This window comes from Lemur catta, chromosome 21 (genome assembly GCF_020740605.2).
Source record: "Lemur catta isolate mLemCat1 chromosome 21, mLemCat1.pri, whole genome shotgun sequence".
In the NCBI taxonomy this organism is placed as follows: Eukaryota; Metazoa; Chordata; class Mammalia; order Primates; family Lemuridae; genus Lemur; species Lemur catta.
In genome coordinates this window covers 25,088,632-25,112,544 of record NC_059148.1, presented here as the reverse complement: position 1 = coordinate 25,112,544, position 23,913 = coordinate 25,088,632, and the positions used below count along the sequence as shown (strand labels likewise).

General features: G+C 54.8%; 1 protein-coding gene across 1 annotated transcript in view; it reads right to left on the bottom strand.

Moving 5' to 3' along the window:
• Window positions 1-23,913, bottom strand: part of HECTD4 (HECT domain E3 ubiquitin protein ligase 4) — a 159,619-nt gene that overhangs the window by 2,780 nt on the left and 132,926 nt on the right. The window contains 18 exon segments of the mRNA XM_045534796.1: window positions 93-315; window positions 547-742; window positions 1,098-1,264; window positions 3,482-3,703; window positions 3,958-4,061; window positions 5,135-5,290; window positions 5,987-6,106; window positions 6,737-6,883; window positions 7,907-8,097; window positions 10,482-10,605; window positions 11,337-11,443; window positions 13,034-13,185; window positions 13,277-13,500; window positions 15,847-16,054; window positions 17,364-17,582; window positions 17,584-18,671; window positions 21,881-22,060; window positions 23,556-23,761. Coding sequence (XP_045390752.1) covers window positions 93-315; window positions 547-742; window positions 1,098-1,264; window positions 3,482-3,703; window positions 3,958-4,061; window positions 5,135-5,290; window positions 5,987-6,106; window positions 6,737-6,883; window positions 7,907-8,097; window positions 10,482-10,605; window positions 11,337-11,443; window positions 13,034-13,185; window positions 13,277-13,500; window positions 15,847-16,054; window positions 17,364-17,582; window positions 17,584-18,671; window positions 21,881-22,060; window positions 23,556-23,761 — 4,034 coding nt within the window.

The window sequence follows — 23,913 nt, the reverse complement described above, 5'->3', positions numbered from 1 at the left end:
TCTGTCCCTCATGCAGAGCCTGGCAGCCCTGGCTCCAAACAGAGAAGGACCTGTGTGTCCCCGCTTGCAACATGGCCCCAGGAGGGCAGTACCTGCTGTGCCATCTGGGGGGGCGATCTTCATGGGGTACGGGGGCACGTGGGCTGTGTCAGGGCCGCCATCTTTACAGGGGCAGGTGAACGGGATGCGTTCCTGGTTGCAGGCAAACTTGATGAACTTGCACAGCTCCTCCTGGGAGAACATCTCCAGAGCCCCCCAGAAGAATTCGATGTGCTGGTCTGTCTCCATCAGCCCCACCTGGTACATGGTGTGGGCCTGGGAAGAGAGGCCCCCAGCTGTGAGGAGGCCCGGGCCTCTGCTTACCCCGTGGCCTCCCAGCCCCAAGCAGGGTGCAGCAGGGACAGCATGCAGGCTGTGGACCAGGGAGATGACAACGATGACAATGACACGGGTCTGTGGTGAGGACAGAGTGCTGAGACAGGCCAGGGGTGCTGCCTACATGGACACCACAGGTGACCGGGGATGGCAGGCCTGGCGCCCACCTACCTTGAGGAACTCGAGGTTGATGTACGGGAGGCCGCAGGTGCGCAGCTCCATCTCCAGCGGGCTGAGCGTGGTCAGCAGCTGCAGGGGGATGATGGAGCCCAGGCCGGCCCGCACCGCCGTCACGCACTCCACGTTCTGCAGCTCCCGCAGCCGCAGGCTCCGGATGGCCGCTGCGTAGATGTCCTTGTTCTCCCACCTGCCGGGCGAGGGGAGGCAGGTGAGGGAGGACTCCGAAGAGGTGGATGGGGTTGTTCCTTCTCAATCTGGGGGCCACACCCACTCGGCCAGAGGTCCCGGTCCCTTTCGCAGGAGTGGCCTGAGGTCCAGTTGCCCAGGCTGTCCCCATCCTGACAGCTTAGTTCATTCTTCTGCCTCGCTGTCACCTACCTCGTTTCTTTAATGAAATCCTTCAACTGAGGACCATGTTTCTTCGCACCCAATGCCCTGCCTCGGATCCCTCCCCCTGGTGAAATCCACCTGTCACCTGACCCAGGCCCTCGTGCTGTTGCCCCTGTCATACCCTGGCCGCCCCTCCCCGCGCACACACTCACGCCACAGGGATGTGCCGGCCGTGGCTGCACAGCTCCACCTCCTCGCCCGTCATGGTCAGGTAGGTGAACCTGCAGCAGGGCTTGTTGGGACTGTCAGGGCTCTCGGTGGCCAGGTGCTGGGAGGCGATCTCGGCGCACAAGGCCTCCAGCTCGGTCTCGTCGTTGATCTGGGGGGCAGGGGCAGAGCGAGGCTGACAGCCTGCCCTGTCGCCAAGGCCCCAGGGAGGCGGAACCCTCGGCTCCAGCTGGTCGGCGTCAAGCATGGTGTGGGCAGCGTCTACCCTTGGCCGTATGGGTGGGCCCGTGACCCGGGCCTGGCCAGAGCCTGTCACGGCTCAGGGCTGGGCACACGACCTGGGCCAGGCTACTGAGACCCCAAATCCAGGCCTTTGCCTGTTACTGTTCGCCAGCGGCAGTCCTTTCTTCCTGGTGTGGCTCTGACTACATGATGGCACACCTTGTGCTGCTGGAGGCCACCTATGCCAGCACACTGTGAGAGACTTCCTGAGACCGATTACTGATGACATCGTTTGAGCACCAGGATTCAGCCCTGCCTGAAACCAAACCTGTATATGTACTTTCTAAGAGTGAATAATTAAAAAAAAATTTTTTTCTTAAGCTGGTTGGAACTGGGATTTGTCACTTGCCACCAGAGAGCCGACTTAATCCTATCTGTGGAAGATGCGCAGGCTACTCCCCCCACCATCTGGCATGCTGGGACACCAAGGGGACGACAGGATATGACCCTGCACTCAGCTCCCTACCCCTGCACCCATGGTGACAGCTGCAGGCCTTCCCGTGTTCCCCTGACACCACGTAGTTCTGGTGTCCCAGCATCCCCTCTGTGGCCTTGCCCATCCCCTTCAGCCACAAGTCTTGGCTGGACCATCTGCCTGGACACTGCCTTGTATCCTCTGCCTGCCCCGGCTCCTTGCTGCCACCCAGAGCCCCAGGAGGGCTTCTGGGAGGAGGAGTGCCCTCCTATGGCCTTGAGATCTTTCATCCTCATCCCTGTTTCTACCAAGAAGCCAGCTGATACCCAGGGCCCCAGCTTTGCATCTCCCTTGCATTGGCTGCCTTTAAGTGTGGCTAAGGAGACAGCCACACAGAGCCTGGCCTGCAGTGCCTCGGTGGGCCCACTGAGTTTTCTGCCGGTGGAGGCAGAATGAGCTGATACCTCCTTCGACTAGGTCCGTGGCAAGCGGCCTCTGCCAGGCTCAGACACAGTCTACTCCGTGTGGGCCAAGGAAGGTGGCTATGGTCAGAGGCCACCTGCCACGCTCTGTGGGTCAGTTCTCCAAGCTGAGAGGAGCGTGTGGAAGAGCGGGGTAGAACGGGTGGTAGAGCCGGGCAGACCTGGGCTCCTGGTGGCTCTGCTTCCAGCCAGCCGCGCAGCCCTGGGCTCGTCATTTCGCCCCACCGAGCCCCACTTTCCTCCCAGTCCGCACGGGCCCTGCATAAAGCAGAGCAGCCTGGAACGCCCCGAGGACAGGACATGATCCAGAGCCTGGCCTGTGACGGGGCCACGGGGCTGAATGCTGAACTGTGGGGGGACCCAGCGGCTCCACAGGCCCAGCTGGCAGCCTGGCATCAACCACAGCTCCTCAGGAGGGTGCTGGTCAGATGTCACCGTGGTCTCACCATCTGTGTGTGTCCCACACATGTACAGGGAGGAGGGGGAACTCCAGCCCCAGCGCCTTTCCTGGCCAATCTCAGATGATTTCCCAGGGCTGACCTCTTGCCCTCTGGCCCCGAAACAGCTCTTAAAAATGAAGCTTGTAGCCGTTCCCCCAGCCACCCGTGTCCATCAGGCCAGGAACCCTTCCCCGTGTCCTTGGGGATGGACCCCGTAAGTGGGAGGCCCAGCGGGGCTGGTCGCCCCAGTAGTCTGCTGCCGTCAGCAGGGAGGGAAGCCAGAGGCCTTTGTCCCCACGAGACAAGCCTTCCTGGCAGAGGCGGCCTGCACTGCTGATGTCTCTGGGGGGATCCCACCCAGTCCTTGCCGGGGAGCTCAGGTCTGCCATGGAGGCCAAGGCAGGGGTGGCACAGAGGGCCCCAGGGCCCTGCTGCTGCCACAATAAATGTGCTTTTTTTCCTTTTTTCCAGACAGAGTCACACTCTGTTGTCTGGCTAGAGTGCAATAGTGTCATCATAGCTCATGCAACCTCAAACTCCTGCCTTAGCCTCCCGAGTAGCTGAGACTACAGGCCCATGCCACCATGCCTGCCTAATTTTTCTATTTTTAGTAGAGACAGGATCTCACTTTTGTTCAGCCTGGTCTCCAACTCCTCAGCTCGAGGGATGCTCCCGCCTCAGCCTCGCAGAGCGCTGGGGTTACAGGCATGAGCCACCGTGCCCGGCCCACAAATGTGCCTTTCACTTACACTCTCGAATTTCTTGACGTAATTGTAGGTGAGAATGTCGGCCTCCTGCAGGTCTTGGTCGGGGTCCAGGGGCTCACCCACCAGTGTCTTCCAGAAGGAGGGCAGGAGGTCCAAGGGAAGAGGGACGTCTGCTCGAATGGCAATGCCCAGCAGCTGCCCCAGGAAGTGCAGCAGCTGCTCCTCCCCGTAGGTGATGGGGCTGGGGGTCAGGATGTACTTGCCCTGGAAGTGGAGGCGGGATGAGGTGCTGTGGGTCTGTGCCTCTGTCCCCGCCAGGGAACATGTGTCCCAGGCTAGCATGCCCCATGGCAGGCAGGAGAGAAGCCACTGCAAGGACCTGACCCTGTCCCAGAGCTCGCCCAGCCAGTGCGGCAAGGACCTGCCACCCAGACCAGGAAGGTTTCTGAAAAGGTGTGGAGCCGATGGGGACATGGGTCCCAGGCCACCGCCCCTCAGCTGCCGGGGCTCGGCCTTACCTTGTTCTTGTTGACAGCCGAGCTGGGGCACAGCAGGAGCAGCGACAGTGAGGAGCTCTGCAGCTCTTTGCACACCTGCCACAGGAAGTGGCGGAAAGAGCCGCCTGCAGGACAGATGGAGACATGTCAGCACTGGGGACTGTCCCCACGGGGAGGTACCAGAGAGCAACACCCCCTCCCTGAGGACTGGGAGACCTGAGGTCAAATCCTGCCCTGCCACTTACTAGCTGGGCGACTGCAGGGACATCACCTAATGCAGGACACCCCTGAGCAAGGCTGGGGAGAGCAGCTGTACCCACCTCGCAGGCTTGGTGCGTCGCTGGGCCTCCCAGTCAGTGCCCTGAGGTCAGGGGGCTCTGGGACAGTTGTGCCTGCACACCGCCTGCTGAGAGCCATGCAGAGGCCCAGCTTGGGGACAGATGGCAGGGCCTGGCCCCCACCTCTGCTTCCCAGGAGAAGCAGGAGAGTCCTGACCGCTGACACCTGAAGGCCGAGGGCCTGGCTCTGGAGCCCAGCCAGCTGGCGACCCTGGAAAAGCTACTGAACTCTGGTGTGAAGTTTCAGTGCTGTGAGGAGCGTAAGGTGTTGGGTGTGGGCCTGGCATACTCTGAGCTCTCGGTGAACCACGCCATCTGGGAGGTCTGCCAGGGGATGGCAGTGCCCCCGTTTGGATGGCTGCTGCTGGCCACAGGGTTCCCTTGGGGCAGACCAGGGAAGCGGGGGCAGAGCTGGCGCTTCCTCCTGCGCCGACAGCCCTTCCCCCCAGCGCACCCAGCAGGGAGGAACGGGTTTCTTCATGCACAGTGGGAGGCTAAACATGCTGCAGAGTGCAACACCAGTGCCATTTTAATCAAGGGCGCCCAGTGCCTTGGCTCTCAAGGGACACACGTGAGTTTTCAGCCCAACCAACTCCTCAGCCAGGGCTCTGTGGGGAGAAAGCCCACCCAGCACGCGCCACGCCGCGGGAGCAGAGGCTGCAGGGCCGGGACTGGCTGAGGTCCTGCACGTGACGGTCACTCTGGGCATAGATCGGCTTCTGCAGAGCAGGGTGATGAGGACGTGCCTCTCGCTCTCGAAAATGGAAGCGATCTCGGGCAGCTCAGGCTCAAATGAGCCGGGGAGGTTTTCTATTCTCAACAGCCCGCTCCACGGGGGCGCCGGCGGGGCTGCCACTTACTGGTGCCATGGACCTCCTCCCCAGTGAAGCGGATGTTGAAGGCGTACGTGGGGTCACCGCCACTAGCCAGCTTGACGCAGAGCTGAGATGAGGGCACCGAGGCCAGCTGCCTGGCCGCCTGGCAGAAGTAGGAGTTTTCAGAAGCCCTGATTTCCCCTGGAAAGCCAGAGAGAAGCTGCTCGCATCCTCCCTGCGGCCGCCCTCTGCCCTTCCCTGCAAGGCAGAGCCGGGCCCGGCTGGCTTTGACCCCTTCCCGCCCCCTCGTTTGGCCCCCTGTGCCTTCTCTCTGCTCTTGGAACATCTTCAAACCTTTTGTGCTTAGCGCACGTGGTTCCCTCTGCCTGGAACCCGCCTCTCTTGGTCTCTAAGTGGTCGGCCCCTTCTCATCTAGAGGCTTCCATTTGCCTCCTTGGGGAAGTGCTTTCCCCACCTTCCCACCCTGGCTCCTCTCTCATTTCCTCCTGCTTGTGTCCATCATGTCTGTCTATGTGCTACGGCAGAGACCCCTGGTTCCCTCCCCAACATCCATCCTCCTCCTCGTCTTTGATGCCAGAAACCCTATTTTTGGCAAGCACATGGCCAATCAGAAAGAACGAAGTCTACATTCGCCCCACTTGCAGCTGGGTGTGGCTGAGGCCATGTGGAGGAGAGGCCTGAACCCGTGGAGAGCCAAGTTCCCTCCTCCTGCTGCCCCGAGCGCAGAGCTCTAGCCACACATGGGGACGCCAGGCAGACCGACCCCGGAACTGCCGTTACAGCCCCGGACTTCCTTAGGGAAACTTAAGTTCAAGAAATCTAGTTTGTTCAGGCACTGCTGTTTTGCATTTTTTGGCCTCTATAAGCCAACCCCACCTCCCACAATTTCCAGTGGGTCCAAGGTGATCTCGGGGGCCGCGTGGTCCGCTGTCCTCTGCACAGTGGCGTTCAGCACTCGATTCATCACCGTCACCTTCGTGTCATAGAAGATCAGCCCTGAGGAATGTGGGAGAGAGGCTGGATGGGCTGCCTCCCTTCCTTCCCTTTCCCCCTGGGGCCCCTGCCGCCGTCGGGGTCTTCTCCAGACACTCTGAAGGGCCCGGGCGGGGCACTCGATGCCCTGGCTGCTGGCAGTGTGACCGGCCCTGGCTCTGTGCAGGGCAGTCTGTTAGCATCGGGCCACATGCTAAGTGCATTCACCCTTGGACTGTCATGCCCAGGACACCAGCTTGCAAGACACCACAAACAAGCGAGGATTACAAAATAGAACATGGAAAATGACACCTATTTTTAATAAAAAAAAAGGAAAAGGAAAAAAACGTGTGTGTGTGTGTGTGTGTGTGTGTGTGTGCGTGTGTGCGTGCACGCGCATCTATTTGTATGTGAAGAGCAAAGTCTGGAGTGACAGATACTCATCTGTTAACAATGGTCACCTCTGGGAGGTAGGAATGTGGGGGCCAGATGAGACAAAGCTTCAACTTTATATGTTTCTAAATAAGTCAAAACTTTTAAAGTAAGTTGAATTTTTTCATAGCATAGGTTACTTTTATAATTAATTTCCCTTGGGGGACCTACCGCTGGATGTAAAGCCGCATGCCGGCCTGAGGACCCCGCCCTGGCACTGACCTTTGGCCTCCTTCAGCAGGGCGGCGATGCTGTGGGTGTACATGGGCGTCTGGCGCAGCTCCACCAGGGGCAGGAAGAAGGTCTCCAGCGTGGTGTTGAGGGACTGGAGCAGCGCGAAGCGCAGGCGCAGGCTCTCGATGGGCACGTCTGCAGGGCACGAGGGTGGTCAGGCTGAGATGCTCGGTTTGCAGACACGCCCGGGGGTCTCTATCACTGGCGAGGGCCACCTGGAGTGGGACCAGGAGGCTCCCCACACTGGATTTTACACCAGGGACTCTGGAGATACACCAGTGAGTGAGAGGCCCCGTGTGCCTGAGCCTGTGCCAGGCAGAGGCAAAGCAGGAGGCCCTGGGCCAGCCAGACGTGAGGTGCTGGCTCGTAAGGAAGTTGAGGCCCCTCAGCCTTCCTTTGGGCCATGCCAGGGCTGCTGCACGCTGTATTTTTTTTTTAACTCTTGATTTTGAAATAGTTATAGACTATAGAAGTTACAAAAATAACACAGAGTCCTGCCTACTTTGCACCCAGCTCTCCCTAGTGGTGAGGTCACGCATCAAAACCACTGGCACACGGTCTTTTATTGTTTAGCCCAAATCTGTCTCCTCTCCCATGGGAGAGATGGAGTCAGGGCCAAATCCTTCCCACCTTCACCTCCTGGGCACCCAGACGAGAGCAGGCTCTGCGCCTGTTGCGGATGAGGCGCGTGGCTGAGCACAGCTTGTCCTACGTGGGGGTGCAGGGCCCTGCCACCGTGTGGTAGTGGGGCTTACTCTCCAGGGGACGTCTGGGGATTAACAGCTTACTTTTTGTGTGCCTTCCTGGCTTTAATGAAAAGCATGCGTCCCCTTGTCAGGAAGGCTAATGCCCTCCTCACGCCCCATGGCAGCCCAGCCTCAGAGGAGCCTCCAGCCCTGCGTATCTGTGTCTCTGGCATGGCTTTGTTGTAAGGAGCATCCAAAAGGGCCTCAGGCTAGCGTGGCCGCAGTCCGGCCCCTTGTCTTGCTCTCCCTCCATTTCTGCAGCGCCCTCTTCTGCACACCTGGCTCCCGGCAGGTGTTCATACGTATTTCTTCAGGGGACGTCTAAATGGCATCCAGCCCTTGTGAACGCCTTCTGTGGTGGGCTCGCCCCCGCTGGGCATCAGGGGAGGGGAGAGCCCCGGGGGCCACATACTCAAGAGACAGGCCACTCTGGGGTCAGCTGCGTCGGCCGGGTCCAGATACACCTCGTGGGGATGGAGCCGAGCGGGCGTGATGGCCAGGTGGCGGCATAGCCGATTGATGTACTGCACGAGCGCCACGTCCATCTCCAGGGTCCACTTCCTTGAGGCCTTCTGTGCGTGTCTGACGTCGATGCAAGCACACCTGGGGACAGGGCAGGAGAGCAGGGGGGTCTGCTGGATTCCCCTTACGGACACGCCCCCCGCTCCCTGAGCTCGGTTGCTCGGTGCCTGGACAGCTCCTCACGGGGGAGAAGCTCTTTCAAAGGAAGCCAGCCCCGCGCTGCAGGGAGCGCGAATGGTGCGTCGTCCTGTGGACGGGCAGCCGAGGGTTAGGGTGCAGGAGGGGCTCTGGAGTCCCGGGCTGAAATCTAGGCTACATATGGTGACCCGGGCAAAAATGCATCCACTTTCTGAGCCTCAGTTTCTCTACCCAGAAAACAGAGCTCATAATAGCACCAGCCTCGTGTGTTGTCATAAGAATTCAACCAGGTGGTGGCTGTGAAGCACACAGCATGGTGCCTGGCAGATTCCAAGTGCACAGTAAGTGTCAGCTACTGGTGTCACTGAGGTCATTATCCTTTTCCCAGCAATCCTATTCCAGGATTCACCTGTGGAACTCTCAGAACAGGCAGGTGTGGTTGTGAGGGCCTTGCCGTGGGGCCGCGTCATGACAGCAACATCAGACACAACCCGCGTGTCTGTTGCCAGGGATTAGCCGAATAAATGACACTACACCTAAGAATGGACCACTAGATGCCCATGGAAATGACCAAGAGGAATAATGTGGAAAAATGAAAGCCGCAGACTGCAGAACAGTTTGGCTGGATCCCACTTTGACAGGACCGAAAAAAAATCTACCTCCAGAGAAACGCGGCAGAGACGTTTACTGGAGCGTTGCCCAGCGATGCACTGTGGGCACTGAATGCCAGGCCGTGGCGCGCGCGCGCGTGTGTCTGTGTGTCTGTGTGTGCATGCGTGCACTGTGTGGGGTTCTCAGCAAGTGTGGACATCCTTCTTCCACACACAGCACACTATTGGCCCAAGAAAGGCGGGTGGCAGGCACCTGGCAGGACGTTTAGTTCCAGAGCCTGTGGCTGCTCCAGGGGGCCACGTGCCCTTGCGGGTGCATCACCCCGGCGCCGTCTCAGGGAGGTGGGAGGCGGCGTCGTCGGGTCTCTCCTCACTACAGGCCACCTCTGTCCCACCCACGGAGTGCTCAGAGAGAGAGACCCGAGCCTCCTTCAGGACGGGGCCCCGTCGGCCTGGAGGTCCCCTCCTCGCTGTCCGGGCGCTGACCTCCCTTAGCGAAGTCCGCGGGGAGGACGGAGGACGCGCTAGGGCATCGCCAAGGCGCACAGGGCCCCCGCGAACAAGCCCTTTCAGCTATTACAAATGTGTCACTTCAGATTCAGTTTGTAGCCCAATTTGTTCCTTTTCCACTTAGAATACAGTTTCTCATCCAAGATAAAGTGATTCAAAAATCTACCTGTCAGGTACAATGACACTGTCCTGGTGACGGGTACACTAAAAGCTCTGACTGTAGCAGGATACGATTCATCTACGTAACAAAAAACACTTGTACCTCCTAAATCCATGAAAAAAAAATCAACCAAAACCCACAAAATAGGTAATTTTACTTTTCAACAAAACCCTCAAAGTCATCCCTGTTACTGATTTCTAAAACCAGTTCAGAAAGCTTATGCCTGCCACCGCGGTGCCAAGACCCAGTCAGGGGTTGACTCTGAGCCTTTATGGAATGTACCAGATGCTGGCGCCAAGCCGCACGTCATTTCTCGGTTCAGAAAATGGATTTTTAAAGAAGCCTGCACCTGGCACCATTTGGGTGAGGCCAGGTCCCTGCTGCTGTGGGCAAGGGGGACTTCTTCCGTCTTCGACGTCTTGCCCGCTTGGGAGTCACTTACAGTTACAAAGGGGGGAGGCCAGATTTGGCCCTGGAGGCCGGTGAGCTGTGCCCCCGCCTGGCAGGGACGGAGCGACGAGACGGGGGAAAGGGCGATTCCGAGGAAAAGGTCCTTCGGAGGAATCGCCCGCTCTGGACTGAACTGCGTCCCCCCAAGTTCCTGTGTCGGAGCCCTAACCCCCAGGGGACTGTGTTTGGAGCCGGGGCCTTTAAGGAGGTGATTAAGGCTAAATGAGGTCACGTGTGTGGCCCTAATCTGACAGGACAGGTGACCTTATACAAAGAGGCGATTAAGACACAGACACACAGACCAAGAGGTGGCCGTGTGAGGGGACAGCGAGAAGGTGGCGTCTGTGAGCTCGGGACAGAGGCCGCAGGAGGAGCTGACTCTGCTGACACCTTGGTTTGGGGCTTCCAGCCTCCAGCACTGTGAGAAGAGACGCTCCTGTTGTTTCAGCCACAGCCCCAGCGGACTGGACGGTCCCCCCGTCAAGAGTTTGAGGAAAGAGCAGGGTTTGTTTACAAACGGGTTAGAAAGCCGCTTAATTAAGGGCAACTGGGAAGTAACTGAGAAGGCACCGGAACCGGGCAGGCAGCCCGCTTACCTCTCGAAATGAAGATCATAACCACAGGACAAAATCGCCCTCCAGACGCTGCGGATGTCTTGCTTGGCTCGGTCAATGACGAATTTGTGAAATCCTTCCAAGGTCAGATATTTTTCCTCAGGGACTGACGGAAAAGCGTTCAGAGTGTTAGGAGTGTGGTAAGAACCGCACACAACTCGGGCCTCTCGGCACCCTCCGGTCACGTCCTCTCTCTCGTGGCCTCATCCTCCCAACCCCTCCCAACCCCCAACGCCGGGGCCTGTCGTTTTGCTTCTCCACCCACTGCTCACGGGACACACCCAGGTGACCAGGTCTCCGAGGGCTCAGCCCCTCCCCGACAGGCTGGTCAGCGCACCGTGCAGGGCTTCCCCGCATCCCTTCTCCCCACGAGTCTCTGAAACACCCCGACTGACAGCCACAGTCTGGCAAGGGGAATGGCTTTCTCCAGCGTTGCTTATGTCCTGCTGCCCAGAGCAGACGACTAGCTTTGGGCAGGTGCCTTCTAAAAGAAAATTTCCAAGCAGATTCCCAAATCTTTACTTTGCAGTCACAATCATCTATTCTTTGTCTTGGGTGTGTGTTGTTTCTGAACAGCCATTTCTACCCCCTTAGGTTCATGGTCCTCAAAGGGGGCATCCCGGGGCAATGAAGTGGCACTGGCCAGGTATATTTTGCAGCATCTTTGGAAATGCCACCCGGCCTAAACTAAAACCCCAGGGAGCCCAGGCCATCCTGGCAGGAGAACAGCCAGTCCGGAAAAGCAAAAAGGCCTGTCCCCTGTGCAGCCTGCCCTGCCCTGTCTCCGGGACAGAAGCAGGTCCCCAAGCCCACACCAGGCCCGAGCTGTTCATTCACCTTCTTGTTTTTTGGTGGGTGACTTCTCTGGGTCCTTTTCATCTGGTTTGCTCTTTTCTGGTGACTTTGGCTTCACAGTGGGCTTCTTTTCGCTTAAGGCAGTCCTGCTGTAGAGCAAAGCACTGCGATTACGATGCCGCCCGTCCACACGTCCCCCCGACAGAGGAGACACAGAATCTCACGCAGGCGTTAGTTCGTGGCCACGGTGCAGGCGTGGCTGGGCTCAAGATCACCTTTGTTCTGAGGAAAGTTTACTGAGCAAATTATGAGGACCTTACAATGTGAAAAATCTTAAAGATACTCTTTTCAGACATTGTTTCTACGAACTATATAGCCGCACTACTCAATAAGTTGGCCACAAGCCCGATGTAGCTCCTTAAGGTTAAATTAAATAAAGTTAAATGAAATCACAAATTCAGTTCCTTGTTTGCACCCACCACGTTTCTGGTGCTCCGTGGCCAGATGTGGCTACTGGCCACAGTACTGAACAGCTCAGAGAAACCGCACCGATTTCCATCATCACAAAGTTCTACTGGACAGTGCTGATTTAGAAACACCATTTCTACATAATAAATTAAATAAAAAGACACATTATTTTTCTGGCCACTTAATTTCTCTAGAGACTCCTGCTGGGACTACTTTGCTATCAGAGTTTCTATTGCAACTACTTGAGAGTCAAAAACCTGTATCTAAACAAAATTCTATTAGGTATATGTGCATATCCACTCATGGAATATTATGTAGCTATTTAAAAGAAAGGAACGGGGAAGAAAGGAATGGCTGTGGCGTCAGCCTAGCTCACAGCAACCTCAAACTCCTGGGGCTCAAGCGATCCTCCTGCCTCAGCCTCCCAAGTAGCTGGGACTACAGGCATGTGCCACCATGCCCAGCTAATTCTTCTATTTTTAGTAGAGACAGGGTCTCACTCTTGCTCAGGCTTATCTCAAATTCCTGAGCTCAAGCGATCCTCTCACCTCGGCCTCCCAAAGTGCTGGGACTACAGGCATGAGCCACTGCGCCCGGCCTGATCTCCAAGTTTAGTATGAGATAGAAAAGGCAAGGTATAGACATCGTGTACAGTCCCCAGCATTTGCATATGTATATATTTGCTTGTGTATTCGAAGTTCTGGAAGGCTACAGAAGCAACCTTGGCAGGGAGAGGAACTTTAAGGCTTAAGGATGGAGGGAAAAGGAAGTAGCTTTCCACTGCATATGCTTTTGAATCTTGTATCATTTTACAGTCATTCAAAATTTAAGAAAATAACATGTATACATAAATAAAAGGTTGTGTACTTAAATATTAAAAGTAGTTGTTATGTGTGGAGTAATTTAATTTTTTCCATTAGGCACGTATACATTTTCTAATCTTCCCATAATAATTATGCATTATTTGTGCGATTAAAAGCAGCTGGATTTAAAAAAAAATTCTGTATACTTTAGGTATTTTTAGAGATGGGGTCTTGTTACATTTGCCTAGGCTGGCCTCGAACTCCCGGGCTCAAGCGATCCTGTCTCCCCGGCCTCCTGAGTAGCTGGAATTGTAAGCGCGTGCAACTGCACTCAGCTAAACAGTTTCTTAATTCAGGCTAGTCTGCTTTCCAGCTTGCGTGGTCCAGATGTGACCACACTTGTGGATGAAATGACACAATCAGCGGCTACCCTCGGGCCTGTCTTCCCCAGCCCGCTGGGGTGCGCACCTGACGCTGTTGAGCACGGCCTTGTCCTTGGCGGGCGGCTTGGTGATGGGCCGCTTGGTGCTCACCACCTTCACCGGGTGCTGCTCCTTCCCGGCTTTGCTGTACTTGCTCTTGTCGAACTTGGGCTTGGGCACGCCGTACTTCCTTAGGATCTGCAGAGCACACGGGCGGGGAGGGGTTCTCAGGCTCACCGTACAGGGGACCTGAGGCCCGGGGCAGGCACGGTGGGGACGGGGCGGCTACCTGGGTGAGCTGGTCCTCCAGCACCTTTTTTGGAGGCCGGACGTTGGTGAAGAAGAGCTGGAGAAGGTTGCCTGGGGTCTGGGAGTTGATCTGCTCTTTGCTGAGATAAATGTCAGAGACTCGGATGGGCTTCGCTGGTGTCAGGCTCAGCGTCTGCTCTGAATGGGCGCAGCTCTTAAATATTTCCGTCAGAACCTCTCTGGCCCCGGGCACCAGCTTCTCCCCTGTTCCGGACGGAGGGAGGGCAAAACAACGCTGCTGTGAACGCACTAGGTCAGGACGAGCCCCACAAGCGTTTCGTTTAGTTTTCATAAACCCTGTATTTGTGAAACGGGGCCAAGGACACTTAGTGGAGATGGGGAGCCGCCCGCCAAAGCCTGGCCTCCCTCCTCCAGCCACGCGGCTCAGGCACAGGCCAGCCCTCCTTGCCGTAAGGTGCGGCCCTATGCGCGCTCTCCCTGGGGACGTGGCCGCATCGGGGCCAGGCCCGGGATGGCGCACTCGGCTCAGCCTGGACTCTCTCGTCTGCAGGACATAAAACTGCCACCAGCTGGAGCCGCTGTTCTCTAGGGTCTATTTATTTCAGCACCTTGGCCTGTCTTAACCTTGATGACGTGTACTCGAAGGCCAAGGCCAAAGGAAGAGAGGACAGGTGTGAAACTAGTTACTGCCTATTAGGAAACAGGTTTCAAAAGTGGTGCAATGCACAGGTGCAAAAAGAAAATTTTCTAAGATATAAGTGACCACAAGCATCAAAGAAAATGCTTATTATTTCTGTCCCCAAACAAGCACCCCAGAAGGCACTCTCATGAACCCATTTGCATGCCCCTTGGGCTGAGGGCCCACGGCCGGCTCACGGCTGCGTTCTCCCATCTACCCATTCCCCGATCCCTGCTGCTGGGGTGGCAGGGGCCTGGAAAGGGAGGGCAGAGCCCCAACTTCAGGGAATGTCACGTGCAGAATTCACATGGCAACATGAGGCAAACACGTATGTCACCTAAAGACCGATACCTTAAGCGGGAGGCTTGACTGTAATAGAATCAAAGACAATTCAGATTCAAAGTCTGAAAAGACCAGGAGAGCAACAGTCATGGCTGAGGCTTCCTGTAAAGTAGATGCCACACGCCTCGGGGGCAGCTGAGAGCTGAGGGTGCAAAATACACACTGGGGGGGGGGCAGGGCGGGGCGGGGATGAGGGAGGAGCCACCAAGGCCTTCCCTCACTCCAGGCAAGATTTAAGGTGACACCAAAAATTTCAGTCATTAATATTTTAATGCAATATTTTTAAAAGTCGAATTTAATGCAAAAAAAAAAAAAAAAACTTGTGATGAACAGAACACTACCAGTGCTGAGACAAGCCACACCAGAGCCTGAGGCAGGATAAAAATCAGTCTTTTATCCTATCTTTATTTAGAATTTTAACACTTTGCTAATCAGGGGTGTTTTGCATTAACTTTGACTTTTTAAAATACTGCATTAAAATATTATTTATCCTCCTGAGTTTTTTGGAACCCCAGTAAATTGTGTGCCCAAGGCCTCACTTACTCACCCTGATCCCAGCTCCGAGGGAGAATCTCCGCATTTTGTGATTAGGGGTAATGATTTGAAACATCAAAACCCCTACTCAGTGTTACATTTTTGTATTGGAAAACACAAAACAACTTAATAACTCTATTATAAAATTTCAAGCAATATTAAAGATTTAGAAAAAGTGACATGGTTAGAAATTCTGAGAAAGAGTGGCACAAAATAAAAACAATGACACAAAGAACTGTTGCTAATGATAAAAAGAAAAAAGAAAAACTTCTGTTTCTAAAGTGAAATTTGGAGTGAGCTGTTGGCCTTAGACCGGAGCCTTCTGCAAGACAGCTCTGTGGGGCGTCATTAGAGCCCTGGGTCCCGGATAAACACTTGGTATTGTACGAAAGCAGACAGGGTCCACCCCCACAAAAAAGCCACAACGATGACAAGAGGGATGGAAAATAGGACTTTTGTGAAAAAAGGGCTTGAACTGTTTCTTCCCCAAGAACAGTATAAAAGGGTGAGGCATTAGCTGTCCCCAAGCATGTTACCAAATAATTACCAGCAATGTACTTGGTACGTTCTAGCGATACAGGACAGAACAAAATAAATACACTTGAACTTTAACAAGGAGAAGCCTGGCTAGACACCCACAAAAAGACTTGAACACAAGCCCACGCTGAGCCCGAAGCAGGCTGTTCAAAGCCACCGCTGAGGGTCTCTAGCTGGAGCACAGCAGGCCTGCAGCAGGGGCTGCACCGATGACCCGCAGCTGGCAGAGGGTCCAGAATGTTCTCTCTACATCATACGAAGACGCATAGTCAGCCTGTGTGCAACCGTCGGCAAACGATGAGCCTCTTGTCCCACCGCCCCAACACCCCCTGAATCATTTTCAAAATCAACTCCAGGAATGGCCGCCAAGTTCCTCTTTAATGCTAGATGGTAAAAAGAGGGGAAATTGGGGACAAGGAGAGATTTCACTCACTTTTTTCTGGAGCCTAACACTGCTCCAAAAAAGTCTATTAATTAAAAAAAAATCTATAACCCACCTTTAATTGACTTATCATTGAAATAATCTTCTAGCCCTGGGCTCCCCTGAGTGTCAAACAAACTCTGATTCACTACAGAGACGGTCAGAATCTCTTCTGTTGACATTTCCATCAGTTCGTCTTCACCGTCCAAACTTGACAAACCAATCAAATCGTTATTATTAAATAAACTGGCTCGAATTTTCTCGATTTTGGCTCGGGATCTGATCTGTGTGAACAAAGACAAGGGTCAGGAGTGAGTAGTGACAAGTCATTCACACGAATGAACCTTTCCCTTCCCCGGAAACCCTCTGCTGCTCTCGAAGCCGAGAGTGCAGCCTGGCTCGGGCAGCTGGCCTTCCTGGGAAACGCTCTCCCACGTGCCGACAATGGTGATTTTCAGGGGGGGGCAACTCACTGGGAATCTCTGTCGCTAAACCTGCCCAGGTCTGTGGCTTTACGCCGATGCCCAGGGAGTAAAATCATGCCTGGCTCTGAAGTCCCGGGCAAGGAGGCTGAAGGAGTAAAAGAAGTGATTCTAGGCCGGGCGAGGTGGCTCACACCTGCAATCCTAGCACTCTGGGAGGCCGAGGCTAGGAGGAGGAGGTCAGGAGTTCGAGCTCAGCCTGAGCAAGAGCGAGACCCCGTCTCTACTAAAAAAAAATAGAAAGAAATGATCTGGCCAACTAAAATTATATATAGAAAAAAATTAGCCAGGCATGGTGGCGCATGCCTGTAGTCCCAGCTACTCAGGAGGCTGAGGCAGGAGGATCGCTTAAGCCCAGGAGTTTGAGGTTGCTGTGAGCTAGGCTGACGCCATGGCACTCATTCTAGCCTGGGCAACAAAGCGAGACTCTGTCTCAAAAAAAAAAAAAAAGAAGTGATTCTAGGAAAGAAACCAGCCGCTTGGCCCCTGAACGCTCCTATCAGCTGGCCGGGAGAGAAAAGCAATGCAAGTTCTCCGCCCGGCACTTTCTCTATGTAGCCAACGAGGGGGAGGAGAGTCTGGACTTTTGAGCCTAGGTCCTGCCACGCAAAGGTTCGGGAAGACACTGGACGCAGGATTTCTAACTGAGGTGGCGCGAGAAACACATGGGATCTTGAAGCGGAACTGTGCCGCGGCAGCACGCACGCCCTCTGCGACTCAGAGTCGCCTGGAACACAACGGCGTCTTCGCTCTGCTCAGTCAAGTCCCTCCTGCCAACAGCAACACTGAAACAACCCCAGGCCCCTCCAGAACACTCGGGTGGGGCCGGGAGTTGGGCCGCACGTGGGGAGCCCACCCATCCAGGACGGTCAGCTTCTGGGCCCTGCCCCGCCACACGCAGCAGTGACTGCGCCGGCTTCACAGCATCGGGCGTGACGCCGCTCTTGGGTGTTACCTCCAACGGCCTCACTGTGCTCTTCCCAAGGGCGCCCCGGGAAGCCCCCAAGTGCTCCCACATTACCTATTGGGAAGTAACTCTGGAAGGTTTAAAGAGGTTGGAAGATTCCAATTGGTCGTGATTTAGCGGCTGCCAGGGCTGGGGAGCTGTTACCTCCACGACTGCAAAGCCTTTGATGGGGCGCGCTGCGAGGGGCTGGCTGTCCAGGGACGTGACCGTGTACATGGAGCCCACGTCCGACGCCGAGGCCGTCTCCGCGTTGTCCAGGGGCTCCCCCAGGCTGCCGAGGCTGCCCAGGCTGCCGGTGCTACACAGGGAGATGTCCAGGCTCTCCTGGCTGGACACCGCCTGGGGCTCCAACAGGCCGGGGGGGGACGGGCAGCTCGAGGCCGGGGGGCAGCGGGTCCACAGAGAGGTCGCTGACGGCCTGCGAGACGCCCTGGGAGCTGCAGATGGAGGCCTGGCTGGTGGAGGCGGATGCACTGACGCTCATGGCGGGCGTCAGGCTGCTGGACGTGCTCATCTCCAGGCTGTCGGGGCCGGGGAAGCCCAGGGTCTTCTCCAGCTCGGCCTTCCCGTCACTGCCCTCGGCCTTGTCTTTCGGCTTCTTGGGGCCTTCCTCCTGCAGCGGAATGTAGATCTCGTCTTTGAAGACCCCGCCGTGGGCATTGCAGGCCTTGCGGATGGCGCCTCGGACGATGCCCTCGTCCAGGTGGGTGGGGATCCCCGAGATCACCAGCAAGCGGCTGTGGGCAGTGGGGCCCACCAGCGCCTGGCAGGCGTCGGCGATGGCGTCGCTCGTCACGCCCAGCCCCTGCGGGTCCTTCCTGGTGAGGTGCCGGAGGATGATGAGCAGGGTGAGCGCACGATGGAACCACAGCATGTCCTCGGGCTTGCTGCCCCCGATGCTGAGCACGGCGGCGTCCGACTCCACCGAGCGCGGGGACTGGCGCTTGCCCGAGGAGGAGGCCTTTTCCCGCTTCATCTTGACTTTTTTCCTCTTGGACAGGAGGCTGGGGCTCTGCGGGGTCTGTCCTGGGGAGGACGAGGAGGAGGAGGACGAGTCACTGAGGTTGGGGGCGGTTGTTGAGGTCACCCCACTGGCGGTGACACTCATGTTGGTAGGCAGGGTCACTTCAGCCACTGCCAGGCACCCTTCCATGAGTGCGTGAAAGTACGTAGAGAACCTGCCCTGGTCACCGGCTGCTGCTGCCCCGGAGCCCCCGCAGGTGCCACCCGAGACCCAGCTCTGGGTCTCCTCGTCGTACAGCTTGTGCAGCTCCGACTGCAGGGCCATCAGCATGGCCAGGCAGGGGTTCAGCTGCAGGGCGATGGAGGAGGACAGGCCCGCGGGATGCCGCCTCTGCTCCAGGGCGTGCACCGTGCGCAGGAGCTCTGCCAGGAGGTGGAAGACGAGCTCCTTCACACAGGCTGCCATGTCCGTGGTCCACAGGAAGTTTCCTGAGGCAGATATAAAATAACAGCAGCAATTATTTACGCAGCGCTCACTACGCTCCCGGCACCGTGCTAAGCACTTTAATGGAGTCCACCCTGAAAATGACCCCGTGCACAGTTCCTGTATAGTTCACCCATCTCACAGACGAAGAAACCGAGGCTCGGAGCTGAAGCACTGGCCCCAGGTCACACAGCTACCAGAGGGAGAGCCACGGCCTTGAGCCCCGTGTCCAAGGCAAGGTGCCAGCCTGCTCTGCAGCTCAGGCAAAACATTGGTATTTTCTGTCACGAAAGTGAGCTGTGATGAGTCACTGGGACATTTCTGAAGGCCCAGACGCTTACTGCTGGGGCACACGATCCAATTTTACCAAACAGCACAGAAACGCAGACGGGAACACCGTTCCTTTTAAACTCCCTTTAGTCCTGATTCTGCCAACCAAAATCCTTACTTTGGGGCTGGTATACTCTAAACAGAGGGGGGACCAGAGACCCAGAGCCTTTGACAAGGAACAGTATTTGGTTACAGCTTTGTAACAGCAGCTATTTATTTTCCTTGTATTTATTTTTATGGTTATCCTTTAGTTATGTCAAGGGATATTAATTTTCCATTTAGAGTAGCGAGGTAACATTTCCTTAAAAGTAAATTTGAGTTTAGAAAAAAAGAGAAAAGGCCAGGCGCGGTGGCTCACGCCTGTAATCCTAGCACTCTGGGAGGCCGAGGTGGGTGGATCGCTCGAGGTCAGGAGTTCGAGACCAGCCTGAGCGAGACCCTGCCTCTACTAAAAATAGAAATAAATTATCTGGCCAACTAAAATATATATAGAAAAAATTAGCCAGGCATGGTGGCACACGCCTGTAGTGCCAGCTACTCGGGAGGCTGAGGCAGTAGGATCGTTTAAGCCCAGGAGTTTGAGGTTGCTGTGAGCTAGGCTGACGCCACGGCACTCACTCTAGCCTGGGCAACAAAGCAAGACTCTGTCTCAAAAAAAAAAAAAAAAAAAAAGAGAGAAAGGATTGCAATAAAAGCTATTAAATAAGCGCTGATAGCATGATTCGTGGACGTGGCTAAAATCACATAAAGGTGGCATGAGAATGACTGAAGTTCAGGAAATACCGTCTAGAAGCACAGGATGGACCACATGTTTGTGCCAAGGTCCCCTTCGCAGCAGACGTGTATCTTACATTCACACAGTCACGTGACCTGGCAGCGAGTGGAGGCAGGGAGAGCTCGTGCTGGTGAGAAGCCCTCAGGGACCACGAACGGCTAAGGCCCTCGCCCTGCAAGGCGGTGACCTGCAGTCCATGGCACCCAGATGGGTTCAGTACAGGGTAAAGGTCACTGGACGGGGAGTCCCGAGGGCCCTCGGGCTGCCTTACTAGGTGCAGCGCCTGCAAACGAGGAGACCACACCTCCTGCTCTCAGGAGTGACACGGTTTGAGAATTCTGACTGGAAATAAGCTCGTGGTTGTCCTGGAACGTGGGCTCTCAAAGAGCCTTCACATAGGACAAGTGCCAGTGCCCCCCTGTTCCCTGGGGTCCAGAGCCAGGCCCTGGGATGCTACAACTGCTCCTGCCACCTCCGTTGTCCTCCTTTCTTTACCACTTGACATTCACCTAAGACGACGCCCTTGGAGAGAATTCTCCACCAAAACTGCACGTGGTGGCCCACGAGCTGGGACTCGCTCCCAGACGTGGTTCCCTGCTTACTTTTCCCCAGCCCCCCTGGGGGGTGTTTTCAATAATTTGACTTATTTGCCACCAACTACAATGGGAAAATCCACATCAAAATCTGGATTCTTGGCTTTTCTTGAAATAAGAACAGTTCTGGCAGGAGTGAGGCCACATTCCCATGTGGCTGTGGGTGCAGCAGGGGCTCATGGCCGTCTGACAAGGCACACGCCCTCTGGGTCACTGAGGTCCCCCCCAACTTTCCTCCTCTATTTCTCTCATTTATGGGATCTGTTTGACCCCTCAGGGCATCTGGGTTTGCAACATTTTTTTCCCCTCTGCCATTTTATTATGAAAAAATTAAAAAATATACAAAAGTTGAAGGAATTAGTAAATACCCATATACCCACCACCTATATTCTACCATTAATATGCTGCTGTATTATGTGTCCATTCATTCCTTTATCCCACCATAAATCCATTTTAGTTTTCGATTATTTCAAAATAGTTTGCAGACATTGGTGTCTTATCCCTAAACACTTAGGCAGGCATATCATTAATTATTTATGTATTTGGGAGGCTGAGGCAGGAGGATTGATTGAGGCCAAGAGTTTAAGACCAGCCTGGGCAAGATAGTGAAACCCTGTCTTTACAAAGAATAAAAATATTAGCTGGGTGTAGTGGCACACGCCTATAGTCCCAGCTACTCTGGAGGCTGAGGTGGGAGGATTGTCTGAGCCTAGGAGTACAAGATTGTAGTGAGCTATGGTGATGTAACTACACTCTAGCCCAGGCAACAGAGTGAGACCCTGTCTTTAAAAGAAAAAAAAAAATTTGAAAAGAGTACAGTATTTATTAAAAAAAAATTTTTTTTTGAGACTCCTGGGCTCAAGCCATCTTCCTGTCTCAGCCACCCATGTAGCTGGGACAACAGGTGCTCACCACCATGCCCTGCTGATTTTTCTATTTTTTGTAGAGATGGGGTCTCGCTGTGTTGGTCAGGCTGGTCTCCAACTCCTGGCCTCAAGCAATTCTCCTGCCTTGGTCTCCCAAAGTGCTAGGATTTATAGGCATGATCCACCACCAGCCTATTAAAAATTTTTTGAGGTAAATTTGCATATGGTAAAATGCACAATTCTTAAGTTTACCATTTCATGAGTTTTGTAACCCTTTTTAACCTCTGAGGAGCTAGGCAGTCACAATGTTGGATTTTGCAACATTATTCACTTCCACACTACCCTTCATCCCTAAAGTTACAATAATGCCATATATCTATGTTTTAAAGTAAAGTATAACATTAACTTGATTTTTATGATTAGTTGCTACCTCTTAAAATCATGAAAATAACCTGAAAATCACAGATTTGGACATCTAGGGTACACCTTAAGATCTATTCCCCAAGCCCACTTCAAATGACAGTGATCTCACAGGAGGCTGCAGCTGCCAGGGCCACCTGTGGCCACTCCCTCGGCCAGCTGGCCAGCTCCTGCCTCAGGTATAGTGATCTACAGCTCCGCGTCCCGATCCTGAGGGGAAGCCAGCTCACCTAGCAGCTCCACCACCTGCAGGAGGACAGACGTCGGGATGGTGTCAGGCTCATCTTCGGACTTCCCTTCGCCGTCCTCTGATTTCCAGGACAGCAGCTGCTCTGCGAACGCCATAGCCAGCGGGAACTCCAGGGGCAGAGAATGCAACACCAGCACGGCTCCGGGAGGTGGAGATACCCCTGGAAGAAGTGCCCGAGAGAAATCACGTGACTGGTCACCCCTGATTCAAATAAGCTCCCCAGGACCTGCCAAGTGTGCATGGAGAGACGGGGTTGGAAAGCCACCCACACATCTGCTCCAGGTGGAGGAAATGCCACTTCCCGACCCTCCAGACAGGCAGCTGTAGGAGCAGGAGGAGGAGGCAGCCGCCATCCTTCCATGGAGTCTACTTACTGGGGTGGCAATGGGACAAAGGGCAGCAATAGGAACAAAGAGGGACAGACACTCCCCGTTCAGTTAGATACCAGCCACACGACCCAGAATGGGGACTGTCAGTCGTACTTTAAAAGATGCTTCACTGGAAATTCCCAGCTCGGTAAAGAAATAATCCGGCCTTTTGTACGGCTGCGATTCCATGAAGACCATTACACTTATACAGTAGACCAGCAAGGTGTCCCCGAGATGAAGGCTCTACCAGGACCTTGGGTTTTGATTCCAGTTTATTACCTTCTGTCACTGCCATGGCCTACGTCTGACCAAAGCTGCCCACAGTGACAGGAAAGATGACCCGAGGCTTCATCCCCTCGCACCCTGCGCTGCACCCCCGACCCCACTGCAAGCACCGGTCAGACCTAAGCCAGAGCATCAGGGGCCCTTGGACGAGTCAGGAGGGACCATGTTGACACGTTCACTTTCGGGTAAACATTAACATGGTGCTAACTGTGGAATGAGAGTTAAGATAAAGCCTCTGTTTTTAATGTAAAGTTTAAAAAACGGTTAGTATAGGCAAAATACTATGAAAAAAATCTAGTAAAAGGAGATCATAAAGTTGTTTAGCAATGACCAAATCACTTAAGAGAAGTCTTTTTAATTCATTCCCTAAAGACGCAATGTCTCAAGGACACGGGTTGTGGAGAAGCCAAGGCCCATTTTCTTTTGTCTGCAAGTTCAGATACGTCTTCCGACTCTGGCAAACACGTTAGTCTCTTCTTGTGAAACGTGCCAAAGAGGAGCAGTGGGAGTGACCGAAATTTCCCTTCCTTTCTGTGCCTACTCAGAGGCAGCTGGCTTCGTACGTACAGAGGACAGGCAGTGACGGCTTCAGGGTTTACAGGGCAGAGCCCTCATCTCACTCTAGACTGTGAGGCTTCATCACAAAAGCTGCCTGGGAGGCGAGAGCAGATGCCCACTGCGGCCAGGGCCAGCACTCGGGGGCGGTGGCCGTAAGGGAGGGTCGGCTCTGTTTGATCATATCAGGTAGCGAGCATCCCGGTGCACGCGTGTGCAAAGAAAGGAACGCCCCACTGCAGTATGGGCACCTTCTTCCAGGCCTTCCCCAGGTAGGAAAGGGAGGCCTTTCAATCCTCTGCCCCTAAAACTGTACCAAGCAGGCCTATTCTTTATCAAGAGGAATTGGAAAATGCAAGGTAAAAAATTATTTGAATCTTTCAAAAAGAAGGTAAGCAAAGAATGACTCCCAGCTGTTCTCATCGCCATGAGCTGGCGGAGACTCACCCAGTTTGATGTGCACCCTGTCCGTGGAGAGGACCACAGAGGGGTACTGGTCGGTGGTGGGGGGAGGCGCGAGCCCAGTGTTGGCCGGGGACGCGTCCCGTGGGTAGCAGGCCGCCTCGATGAGGTTCAGCTGGCCATTTCGCTTCACCTTGTGGCCAAGCCCATACACGAGCACTCGAGCCCACGGCGCCTTGTACAGAGAGGAGCTGAGGAGGAGGGACGGACGTCAACAGAGTCCAGCCACGTGCACCAGGGAGAGGGGGCAACGCTTTCTCACCAGAGGAAGTTAAATGAGAATTGGGCATGAGTCATTTCCACTACATTTTAGAAGGTTATTCTTTATAAAGACTAATTCCCT